Source organism: Bacidia gigantensis (genome assembly GCF_019456465.1).
Source record: "Bacidia gigantensis strain McMullin 20006 chromosome Unknown contig_246, whole genome shotgun sequence".
Classification (NCBI taxonomy): Eukaryota; Fungi; Ascomycota; class Lecanoromycetes; order Lecanorales; family Ramalinaceae; genus Bacidia; species Bacidia gigantensis.
Window position 1 is genome coordinate 1448506 of NW_025408602.1, and position 12035 is coordinate 1460540.

A 12035-nucleotide genomic window follows, 5' to 3' on the forward strand; every position below is an offset into this window, starting at 1 on the left:
TTATTTAGACATCTCGGCCAAGTAGAAATCTTATACCTGAGAGCTGAGATAGTCACGTAGCTTCCCCTTCAGGCCATCTTCATGGTCGCCCCATTCTAAATGGTCTACACCATCCACTTCGAACCAAGCCCGCTTTGCATCGGGACTGTCGGCGCCTGAGCACTGCCTGTCTGCAGACAAAATATTGCCGACAGAGCCTCGCCAAGCAACAGGAATGCCAACAAGAAGATATGAGTATTGAAATGAGTGCTTTTTAGGAAATAGCCTTGTATGAGAAGTTTGACAAGGGAATAGCAAAGGTCTCAGAAAATGCGGTTGAGCCTGCTGCTCCGCAATATCATCAAGATTTCCCCTTCCATTCGATGGAGGCGTTCTTCTACGTTGATGCAAGAAGCGCTGAGTATCAACACACGGAGCGTACAGGAGTGCAATAGAGGTTGGTATACATAGAATCTGGGACAAACATAGTGTAGATAGCTGAGAAAGAAAAGTATTTATTAAGATGCCGTTGCCAAAAAGGTAGTCGTATAATAACAGGCCATAAAAGTCATACTTGGTGGGCAAGATATCGTACAGGAAGTCTGAGAATTTTGTCAAGGTCTCGATATAGTCCGGTGTCGTACTGCGATTGGACACCGTGTCATCTTTCAGGGTGATATCTGTCATCCTCCATCACTGCAACACAAGCTCTACTGCAATACGAAAATGTTAAGGCGTGGCGTGACGCAATACACAGAGAAAGCCCGAGAATGTGTTATCTTATCGGTCGCCTGAATCATCAACGTTCCAGATCTTCAGATCGTTCTTTCTTGCAATACCAGTATTAATCCAAGATCGAAATCAAGTATCTCATTCTCAAGAAGAGCAAACCTCTCTATAATACTATTCATCAAACCGTCAATCAAGCAACGCAATCTCTTCATCCCTCAGGATGTCAGAGTGGGATACCGTCACCAAGATCGGCAGCAAAGCCTCCGGCGGGGCTTCTCAGCGTGAAACCGTCGTAAAAGGCAAGGGAGCTTTGAATGCAGCCCAACGCACTGGAGCTATCGTTGGCACCGACAAGAAATTTGCAACAGGGAACCAGGTCGGCAAGAACGTGGAAGGGCAACATCTCACCAAAGTTGACCGCTCAGACGACATCGTCGTTCCTCAGAAGTCTTCCACACAACTAGGTGCCGCCATTCGAGATCGTCGATCGAAGGACGGGCCGTACAAGATGACGCAGGCTCAACTGGCTCAGAAGGCCAATTCACAAGTGGCGGAGATCAAGAATTTGGAGGCCGGTACCGCGATCAAGAATCAGGCACTCATCAATAAGGTGTGTAGGGTGTTGAAGATCAGTCCAAAGTCGGGAGAGCCGCAGGATAAATGAGTGGTGGCTAGACTGGCTGCGAATCACTATGTGGTATGAAGACTAGGACGCTGCTTCTAGCATCAAAGGAGAGATACGGAGGCTTGATCGAGCGAGCTTAGCGGCATTAGCGATGACTCCATAGACGAAATGAACAGACCGGAAAGCTATTGAAAGTCATCTCATGCTGACATATGTGCATCCCCAAATACTAATCTACAGTATCATACACCATCTCTCGTACATTCATACTCCTCAGATCTCGTCTAGTATCATAGCTTCTCCTTCAGATTCGTCTTCATCCTTCTCTCCACAGCATTCATGTACTCCTGGGTCGTTGCGTACGCTTTCTGCCCACAAGCAATAGCCAAATCCTTTGTCATAATTCCATCCTGATCAACAGTATCCACACATGCCTTCTCCAGACTCTCAGCAAATGCCACAACCTCAGGCGTGCCGTCAAGTTCTCCTCTCTGCACAAGCCCTCGCGTCCACGCAAATATCGACGCTATTGGATTGGTGGAGGTCGGGTTGCCTTTCTGATGCTCTCTGAAATGCCTTGTGACGGTGCCGTGAGCGGCCTCGGACTCAAAAGTGTTACCATCAGGCGTAATCAGCACGCTCGTCATCAACCCCAAGGACCCAAAGCCCTGGGCTACGATATCAGACTGGACGTCCCCGTCGTAATTTTTCAGAGCCATGATGTAGCCGCCAGCGGACTTCATCATCTGCGCAACCATGTCGTCGATGAGCCTGTGCTCATACCATATCTTCTTTTCCTCGAACTGCTTCTGATACTCTGACGCATAGACTTCCTGGAAAATATCCTTGAACCTCCCATCATACTTCTTCAATATGGTGTTCTTGGTGCTCATGTACAGGGGCAGACTTTTGCTCAGGGCCAACTTGAAGCTCGCGTGTGCGAAGCCCGCTATACTCTCATCGGTATTGTATTGCGTCTGTGCGACGCCACCTCCCTCTCCAAAGTCAAAGACCTTTATTCTTTCCGCCTTGCCGTTGGTAGGAGTATAGATCATCTCCAGCGTTCCTGGCCCGGGCGCAATAAGGTCTTTCGCTCTGTACTGGTCGCCAAACGCATGCCTCCCTATTATGATGGGCTTCTTCCATCCGGGTACAAGTCGTGGTATCTTAGGTATCACGATTGGTTCTCTAAAGACGGTCCCTCCAAGAGCATTTCGAATTGTGCCATTGGGACTTAGCCACATTTGCTTCAGTTTGAATTCTTTCACTCTTGCCTCATCAGGTGTGATGGTTGCGCACTTCACCCCTACGGAATACTTCTTGATCGCGTCCGCAGCGTCAATGGTGACTTGATCGTTCGTTTCGTCGCGATAGGGTAGCCCCAAATCATAATACTTTAGATCAATTGACAGGTAGGGATGTATGAATTTGTCTTTGATTTCCTTCCATATGATGCGCGTCATCTCATCCCCGTCCAACTCAACAACAGGATTCTTGACATTGATCTTACTTGATGTAGACATCCTCGAAAACTGTGGCGCGAGCGATTGGGATTGAGTCTGTCTGTAGGCGAAATTGCCGTAGGAGTTTGAAGAAGGGATGATCTTCGAGCGTGGCGACCTGCACAGGGAGCCCGCTACCTGTGACAAGATCGGACGACTCATGATTGAAGGCAGTCTACATTTGTTTTCTTAAAGGCTTGAGACCTCGGACACAGGGAGCGTGTTTGTGTTTGCCAGGCGGGGTCAACCAGAGCCGCAGGAGGTCCCGGCCGACACGCCTAGAGTAGGGGGGTAGGACACGCTAGAACTAACCGCCCGCGTGAATTATAAGCTTCAAAGAACATTCTCATCCCGCTGACGGAGTTCTCTACTCTAATCTATGGCAGCAGCAACCAACACCAGCCTGAACACATGTCTTGAGTTGTGAGATTCACTGCATTTGCTTTTCGGGTATACTTATCACTTCGGACGACAGAGCAGGAACTCTGTTGTATCAGAACACTCACTTCAGTACTGCACCGCGTGCTAATTGACCACATTTTCTCAACATGGCTGTCGAAGACGACGAACTTCTCGCCCTAGCTGGTGGTGACTCCTCGGACGAAGAAGAGATACCACAGCAACCATCCACCAATAGAAATGCTAACTCCCCACTCCCTTCGATTGAGGTGTCACAGGCTCCAAACAGCAAGCCTGCAGGAAGCAAACCTCGTGCCTCGCCTGCATTTCGAGGGGGCAGTTCAACCAAAACCAAAAAGTCTCGCAGAAACGATTCGGAAGAGGAAGGCGAGGCGTAAGTATCATGTCAGGGTCTTTGTTGGCCTTGACACTGTGCTTACACACTTTCTAATAGCTCATCCGATGCTGGCTCGCCAGACTCCTTGCAATCTGCACCTATGTCTGAATCCGATTCAGAACTTTCTGCCGCCGCAGACGGACTCTCTGATGATAATCCCTTTCCGCTGGAGGGCAAATTCCTTTCTGAAGGCGACAGAAAGAAGCTGTTGGCTCTACCTGAAATCGAGCGCGAATCTATCCTAGCAGAGCGTGAACACATCAAAGAGCGGAAGAAGCAAGACCAACAGCTTCGTACCTTGCTGAAAGCTAAATTGGAAGGCGAAAGCAAACCTTCAAAGCGTAAAGCTGATCCAGATCTTGAGGAGAGCCCGCGAAAGAGTACACGACAGAAAACAACGCTTGGCGGACGTAAAGTCGGGGAAGCATCGAAGACTATTGAGGCTTACAAGCGTCAGCGAGAAGAAAAGGGCTTGAAAACGCAACAGCGGAAGGCTGGTGCTCTCGCAACGCAGGAGCGTCGGGCTCGGAGCTCCAGTAATGGGCGATATCCAAGTGCTGATGCCGATGGAGAGAGTGAGGTTGAATGGGACACTGGAAAGTCGAAAGCAGATGAGGAACGTTTTCGGAACGCCCAGCCAGCTGACTTCAACGATTTTCGCCGGACTACGCTGACGCGGAATTTTCTTGCCGAGTTTTGTTTCCACCCTGGATTTGCTGAGAAGATCAGAGAGTGCTATGTACGCCTACCTCAGAAATCAGCCCCTGGGATCCCCTCAAATGGTTATCAATTGGTGCAGATCAAGAGTGAGTCTATTGAAGCAGTCTGTTTTCATACCTAATGTCATATAGACGTCTTCGACAAAGAAGGGTGGCCGTATGCGATGATGAAGAACAGTGGCAAGAGATTCGTCACCAACCAGCATCTCATGCTTGCCGTGGAGGGGACTCAGAAAGAATTTCATATGAACAGCATATCAAATTCAACAGTCACCGAGGTAAGCATCAATAAAGTAGACAAATCGGCGCCATACTGAACCACTCAGGTGGAAGTCGCCAATCACAAGAACAACCTTGCCAACGAAGGCAAACCCATTCCTTCGCGACCGTACCTCGACCATAAGATTGACGATATCAACAGCCTTATTCACCACCAATTCACAGACGACGAGCTTCAGCACAAGTTAGAGCGTTCTGGAGTCCTCTCATCTAAAGCTGCTTCTTTCGAAAAGGTCGCCATCTTGAATCGGCGCCGCGCAGCCGAGGAACACGCGGACGAAGCCGCCGTCGCCAAATGCGACGCCGAGCTTACTGAACTCACGGGTCCACGGCTCAGATACGGCACCAGTCTCGATAATCCCAAACCCGTCGTCGCAGCCCCCGCACTGCCCTCCCAACAAGACTTAATGGCCGAATTGAACCGCCAAAACCGTAAAAAGAACGCCGAAGACATCCGCAAAGCGCAACTCGCAGAAAAGCGCGCCGCTCGCTTAGCACGCGAGGCAGTCGCGCGGGGCGAAGCAGTGGAAGACCCTTTCGCTCGCGTCAAGACTACAGCAAGAACACACTATGATGTCAACGAAACGCTGGCGCCGCATAGGGTCAAGGAGGTGAATAGGAGCCGGTCCGGCACTCCTGCGGGGTTGCTCACGCCTAAGATTGAAGCGAGGAAGGTGACGAGGAGTCCGGAGGTCAAGCCGCAGAGCGTGGTCAGGAAGGGGTTGCCGGTGTTGGGGAGTAGAAATATGGATGATGAGATCATTGGGGCGCTGGATATGGGAATTGATATTGAGATCTAGATTGGCATGAGAGACGGGGTGGAAAGGAGACTGGGAGGCTTTTGTCGGGCTTGCGTTTCATGCTTGAAATGTGAGGTCACTCATCTGATTAATTGTTTCTTGCTGCGGTACTTCAGCGTGGCGTTACGGAAATGGGAATACAGAATATAGAATTTGGAAAGAGATATGGGCAGCTGATTTTCGTTCAAAAATGGTAAATGGGGATACATTGCAAAGTCTTTAGGATAAAACAAAAAAGCTGTGTGCAAATGCGAAGAGTCGTATTACTCTTTCCACAGAAAATCGAGATTGGCATGTAATGTCATAACACTTTCCAACTATCACTAGCTATGCTATCTTTCGTCTGTTGATCCAATGTAGTAAAGGTAGCAAATCATTGCAACCATGTTCATCAAATCCCTTCGGTTACCTCCCCTATCCACTCATTGCCCTTGAAACCTTCCTCGGTCTCTGCATCCTTTTTTTATATGCATCAGGTGCACTCACCAAAATTGGTAAAGTCTCAAAAATCGTCGGATTGTCCTCATAATGCGTGACGAAACCTCCCTGGAGCACCCTCTTGAGCGCCTCCAGTCGAAATAGTTTCCACCACTTGTCGATCGTCATAACACCTTGATCGTGGATCTTGACTTTCATTCTGCTGCCGTAGTACATCTCAGTGTTGTCGTCGATCGCAGTGGAATATCTGGGACCAAAGTGCGGGTATTCGATGGACTGTGCTACGTCTGATAGGCTAGTTTTGAGTGCTTTGCGGTCGGCTTTGCTGACGGAGTGGACGCTGACGCTCGTGCGGGTGCGGGTCGTTAGAGCATGCAGGAGCTGGTCGGTGCGGCGGTATGCTGGGTAGAGGCGTATAAGAGGCCGGATACCAGGGGTTTCTAGAGGGTCAGAGACGATGTCCTCATCGCGGTAATCCTCTGAGTCCTCCCCAGCGTCGAGAGGCTTGAAGGATTTTTCGTAAAGCAGAGCGATATTCTCACCCGCAGCAATCTGGACGGAAGCGTAGGCGCTGTTGAGTTGCTCGATGAAAGCTTCGATTGACTCTTCGCTTTGGGAAGACATGTCGTCTACTAGGGTGCACAGAAAACCCCATTCCTCGAGAGCTGCGACTACAGGATCTGACTCGTCAGGAGCGGAGATGCTGTTCCCGTCACTGGTCACAATTTCCAGAAGGAAATCCATGATCTCCAAAGTTGCCTCGTCAGATGCGCCTCCATAGAAAGTGCAAATAGCAAGGGCGTGAATTGTGGCCGTCATGACGGTCACAGAATCAGAATCCGTGATAGCTCGTTTCAGTATGTTGGAAGCTATCTCAAAAGTGTCCTCGGAGGGCGATGTTGTCAAAGTAATAGCAATAGCTAGACCGTATGAGCTTTGCACTTATTCATAGTGCCAGGGAGTGCAAGCCATACCTTTGGCAGCAAGCATCGTCTCTTTCTCGCTATCTTCCTCTCTAATACTCTTCAAGAAGGCTGCTACAAGCTCTTCCTCCTTGCCATCAATCCCATCGCCAGAATACCGTGTCACCAGGTAGTGGATATATGTTTTGTAACACTTCTCGCGTCCAGGAATGGTGCTGCCCTTTCTCGAGAAGATCTCTTCGATTCGATCCGCAAGAGCACCCTCCGACATTGGCTCTGAGGCATCGCCGTTCAAGAGCTCGTCGATCGAACCGACACTGAGACTTGTAAGCTACTGCTAACTTCACGATTGGTAGTGCGATCAGGCCCACCTAAAAGATGTCTCATCGCTTAACTCTGCATCATTCTCCTCGTCTGAATCGCCGCGACTGCTACCTCCTCTAACCTTACTCGCCGCGCGTGATGAGACGGGTGTGGTCCGTTTGGAGGAGGCTGGTGTTGGCTGCCTCGAACGCGCCTTACGAGAGGTAGTCTTCTTGCTCTCTAGAAGAGCTTGTTTTCGTAAGTCATGCATATTTCGAGATGCTAATGAGTCACGTGTGATTTGTGGTGTGAAGTTCTGATGCGCAGGTGCGTTCCACTCTTGCTGGATGTTATCCGTCCGGTGGATGAAAGATATTAAGCTCTGAAGGTAACAAGTGTGTTCGCAATTCCATAAGAGCGGTGAAGCACAATCCCAAACGACTCTGTAACGAAGCTGAGAATGTGCGAAACAAGCGAGGCAGGTGTTGTGTGTTGTGTGGGTGTGTCGGATTAGGCAGGTTTACTATCGTCGTTTGTGCCTGAATCTAAGACACTTGGAACAATTCTTTATTCTTGTGCACATTTATATGCACGGATATGCAGCTCGGATCGCGCCTGCCGAGGCTTTGCGCAGATCATTATGTAAGCCATGGTCCAGGCCGGGATGTCTCACTTGATTGGTGCAATCTCAGAGCTAGGAAAAGCAGAATGATTCCGAGCAGTTTGGGAAATACCATTGGCATCTTCCATGTGATACATTCATGGCTTCTGCGTTACACAAACTGAGCTTTACGGCAATCAGATACTCACACAGGACTTGTGCACGCCGGAAAGCCTTCTCATCACTCGACCGAAGCCGCCAATTCCACCAGTCTCCTATTGCTCGCGCGAGAAATAATGATGATGTTGATGATAACCATAATGAGGGTCCACCACCTGGATCTCAGAAGGAGGCATTCCAGTTCAACCTTTCCGACCTCTCCAAAGAGGAACGCGCAGCCTACAAAGCCCTCACTCCCTCGGAGCAAGCAGAAGCTGTAGAAGAAGCTCGCGCAATCCATGACCACTATGCACAACCCCAAATCAGCTCACAAATCAACAGCGCCGTCTCCCTAGCCGCAAATGAGGTTCTCGATGAAATGCCTCACATCGACCCTAAGCCACCACAGAGGATTGAAGGATTCATGGCAATGGGCGAGGACGAGCCGGAAATGATTGGCGAGGATCCCGAGTTCGAGGGGGATGATATCACGAGTCTAGCGCATGGGGAGCTGGAGCAGCATCGAGAGATGAGACAGTACGCTCGATTGGCCGTGTGGGAAATGCCTTTGTTGTACAAGCTAAGGAAACCTTTTGAGCCGCCTACGCTAGAGCGGCCGCTGCGTTTTCGATCTACGACTTATTTGGGGGAGTCGCATCCAGCGGCCAGAAAGATCGTTTGCGAGTTCACCACGGAAGATATTCGACAGGCTGCAGACCTCACGGAGGCTCAGCGCGTCAAGTTGATTAAATTGGTGGGCGTGCGCTACAACCCGGATACTGATGTGGTGAAGATGAGCTGCGAAACTCATAAGACACCAGCTCAGAACAAGAAGTACCTATCTGATCTAGTTGATACTCTTATCAAGGAGGCACAAGATGATAGGGACATGTTAGAAGACGTGCCAGTGGATCTACGACATCACAAGCGGAAACCCGTCTACAACTTTCCCATGGAGTGGAAGCTAAATGCTGAGAAGAGGCAGAAGCTGATTGAGGATAGGGAGAAGAGAATGGAGATTGAGGAGGCCAAAGATGGTGCAGGACAGATTGTTGATGGGATGATTGTCGTCGAGCAGGCACTACAGATACCAGTGGGGAGGGTGCGGAGTGCTTTACCTCTTGAGCAGGCAAGAAATTTGGACAGAGTTGCAAGGAGTCCTAGGATAAGATAATGCCCTCGCCTGAGAGAGGCATTACATTGTGATCATTTTACTGAGGTAGAATTATAATGTATCGTAGAAGCTAGGCTCTCTACTGCATCACATTTTGCCTTTCCATCTCCGAGTGCTTCCATGATTCAATTTGCAGTATTTTCCGCTTCATCAACACAGTCTGTAGCCTCTCACTATATATTTAAGGCGTCATTTTCTAAGGCCGGTAAATTCTCTCGCTGAAAGCCAAATCACGTTTGAACTAAGACTTCCGCTTGAAAGTACTTCTGAGAAGAGAAGGTCTGATTGTGACCCCCTTTAAGATCATCTATGAAAAGAGAGACAAATGTGAGAACTTCGTGAGACATATGACCTGGATTTTGTTGGGAAAGTAATTGATCTCAATGAAACATTCGAATTCCATGCAAGTCTCGCATGAAAGATTCACACCTCTATTCAAAGGAATAATAAAGCCACCAGCATATATAGGGTAGAGAAGTAGAAGAAATCAGCTATATATAGCTGCCGTCCCTCATCATCAGCCAGAAATTCCGAAAAGTCCGCCTCACCTGCCTCAATCGAATAATGACTGCTGACTACTTGCCCCCGCTTAGATCACCCTTGCTGCTCTTACCACGAGGACTACGTTTCCGTTGACCACCGTGACCGTTTTTCTTCTCACGAGGCTTTTCTTCTTCAACTCTCGAAGCAACAAATTGAGACTGGCCCGGACCAGCGAAATGGCGACGATGCCAATAGATCTCCGAATGGCCATTGTTGCTGGGGGTCTCCGTCTCTGCGTGGTTGCTATCCAAGCGAATATCCTGAGATTGGGCGGACAAAGCTCCATTCGTCTGATTTGCGACGAAGGATGGAAGGGAGCCACTCGAGCCGTTAATAGCCTGATGATTCTGAAAGGCACTAGGCACCTGTGAGCTGGGTGTGCTCAGGTGGAAAAGGTTATCCATCACGTTGGTGCCCTGTTGTCCAGGGGGCTTGACAGGACCATGGTTGCAGAAGGTGTGGCTCGCGGTAGCCAAAGCCTGCTTCGGGGATACCTTATTGACAGCTTGAGAAACCAAGCCATTCAGCTTCCCATTGTTTGTCTGCGAAGAAGTTCCAGTAATACCACCGTTCGCTGTGGGCATCACAGTGACAGGCTCACTGCCTTCAAGTAAAGAACGAAGGTCATCGCTTGGTGCAGGCTTCGATGGAGACACCTTATCAGGAGCTTGGTAGACATCATTGGTGGGACGGCTGATAGGTGGTTGCGTTGGTGGCGGATAATGAGCAGCTGAGGAAGAAGGGACAGGCGGTGGAGGATGTGAAGTGAGAGGAGCCGACTGCATCTCGGCTTGAAAGGGTACAGCTTTCAGTGCGTGGATGGATGTTCCAGGAGCCCCAGCTGAAGTCGGATCGAATGGGCTCTGGCTATTGAAACCATTCGTCCGAGCCAAATTGTGACCATTGTTTGGAAGAGACTGCTGATCACGCTTGATAGAGGTATTATGACTATTCTCCGTACGATTTACTTGTTGAGTAGATCGGGTTGTTGAGAGCGTATCTGGATGTCGAGGCTTCTCTGCCTTGGGATATTTAGCGGGCTGGCCAGGATGTGGACGACGCCAGTCTTGGGTCAGGGCGAGAGAGTGTTTCGGGTGCACTGGTTCCTGCTGTTGGGGAAAGTCTTCTTTCGCCCATCTAGGCATGTCGCGAATGCCAATCCGAAGACGAGTTTCCTCATCAGGGATTACATGGAGATATTTGCACCCTTCCTGTATGTAATCGCAGTTGCCGGTACGAATCCAATAAGTGCAAAATTTCTTCTTACCAAAGTACCCAGGGGTGGCAGCGTCCTTTGTCTTCGACGGGTGATTTATTTGGGTCCCCTGAGACTCATGTACATACTGGTTTAAAGTATTCTGTTTCTCGTCAGTCACAATGCTGAAACCGCTCACATCCATTTTGCTCACCTGATTATCGAGACGGGCCTGGTCAGTGGCATGCACATTCTCATGATTCTCTTCACGTCCATTGTGGATCGGTGAAGGACCAGGTCCTTGATTCACATGAGACGTCAAATCACTCTGCGATGTGTAGAAGCTGCTATTTGAGTTGATAGAAGAACGGCTCGGAGAATCAGTAGATGTCTTTGGAGGATCGTTCGTTTGCTGAGGTGGAGACTGGTTGCTAATTGTACGGGTAACATGACTGAAGCCAGTATCCATGGAACCCTCTCCGGAACCACCAAGATCGATACTATAATACTGTCCTGGTCGATCGACTAAGTCGCCCACCCGAGCCAAATTCCATTTATCGATTTCATCAATCGCTAGAGCACGAGGAACGCCATGCAGGCGTAGCATAGGATTGATTTCATCGACCGCGATAAGCGGCACAAAGGTCTTGTCTGGACGCACGATGTAGAAACGAGGTCGAGGGTAGTCTGAAAGGATGAAACCTTCCGTGCCCGTCGATTCAGGAGGAGAAGAGTGACGTTGACCGACCATGATGTTGCTTACAGTATGGGATGGGCACGTTTGGTGGTTGCTGTACGGGAAAATCTCGAGCAGGCAGCCTTGGTGTTACGGTACGGAAGTCGTTCGTATACTTTTTCACCGAGCCCGTCAATAAAGGTTGAAGAGCAAATCGTGATGGTTGGATTTTATATTAAAATATTGTAGACGGCCAGACGGAGTCTTGATCAGCTGTTTGTCAGAGGTGTCTTCAGTGGAACTGAGAAGAAGACCTTCGTAGATCGTAGATGTTATATAGAAGTGCTCTGACGAGTAGGCTGCAAAGAGGTGGAAGAAGAAAGAAAAGGTTGGCTGCAGAGCAGGCATATATACCCTTGCCCTGGTGAAATCAACACTTCACCTGTGGGATGAATTTGTGCCTGTATCATAAGTTTGTGTCTCTATTTGCTGGATGTGAATGTGTTGTCCTAGTTTGAGGCAAAGGGAGCTACACTTGTGGGCCAACACTGCCCTTTTCGGTGTGAAGAACATCATCATCAACAGGTGGCG

The 12035-nt window shown here is 49.3% G+C and overlaps 6 protein-coding genes across 6 annotated transcripts; 3 read left to right on the top strand and 3 right to left on the bottom strand.

The window, feature by feature from the left end:
• Nucleotides 1–931: 931 nt before the first annotated feature.
• KY384_006085 (uncharacterized protein) lies at nucleotides 932–1375 on the top strand (the record flags this gene model as incomplete). The annotated part of the gene is made up of 1 exon (XM_044814581.1): nucleotides 932–1375. One exon carries the CDS (start codon nucleotides 932–934, stop codon nucleotides 1373–1375), a length of 444 nt encoding a protein of 147 aa, XP_044668731.1.
• A 251-nt stretch (nucleotides 1376–1626) lies between these two features.
• On the bottom strand, nucleotides 1627–2859 carry KY384_006086 (uncharacterized protein; the record flags this gene model as incomplete). The annotated part of the gene is made up of 1 exon (XM_044814582.1): nucleotides 1627–2859. One exon carries the CDS (start codon nucleotides 2857–2859, stop codon nucleotides 1627–1629), a length of 1233 nt encoding a protein of 410 aa, XP_044668732.1.
• A 527-nt stretch (nucleotides 2860–3386) lies between these two features.
• Nucleotides 3387–5432, top strand: KY384_006087 (uncharacterized protein; the record flags this gene model as incomplete). Its single annotated transcript, XM_044814583.1, has 4 exons — nucleotides 3387–3631; nucleotides 3692–4440; nucleotides 4486–4631; nucleotides 4680–5432. 4 exons carry the CDS (start codon nucleotides 3387–3389, stop codon nucleotides 5430–5432), a joined length of 1893 nt encoding a protein of 630 aa, XP_044668733.1.
• A 414-nt stretch (nucleotides 5433–5846) lies between these two features.
• On the bottom strand, nucleotides 5847–7367 carry KY384_006088 (uncharacterized protein; the record flags this gene model as incomplete). The annotated part of the gene is made up of 3 exons (XM_044814584.1): nucleotides 5847–6790; nucleotides 6845–7110; nucleotides 7165–7367. The coding sequence occupies 3 exons, from the start codon at nucleotides 7365–7367 to the stop codon at nucleotides 5847–5849; spliced, it is 1413 nt and encodes a 470-aa protein (XP_044668734.1).
• A 490-nt stretch (nucleotides 7368–7857) lies between these two features.
• KY384_006089 (uncharacterized protein) lies at nucleotides 7858–9030 on the top strand (the record flags this gene model as incomplete). Its single annotated transcript, XM_044814585.1, has 1 exon — nucleotides 7858–9030. One exon carries the CDS (start codon nucleotides 7858–7860, stop codon nucleotides 9028–9030), a length of 1173 nt encoding a protein of 390 aa, XP_044668735.1.
• Nucleotides 9031–9605: 575 nt separating this feature from the next.
• KY384_006090 (uncharacterized protein) lies at nucleotides 9606–11519 on the bottom strand (the record flags this gene model as incomplete). Its single annotated transcript, XM_044814586.1, has 1 exon — nucleotides 9606–11519. One exon carries the CDS (start codon nucleotides 11517–11519, stop codon nucleotides 9606–9608), a length of 1914 nt encoding a protein of 637 aa, XP_044668736.1.
• Nucleotides 11520–12035: the final 516 nt, after the last annotated feature.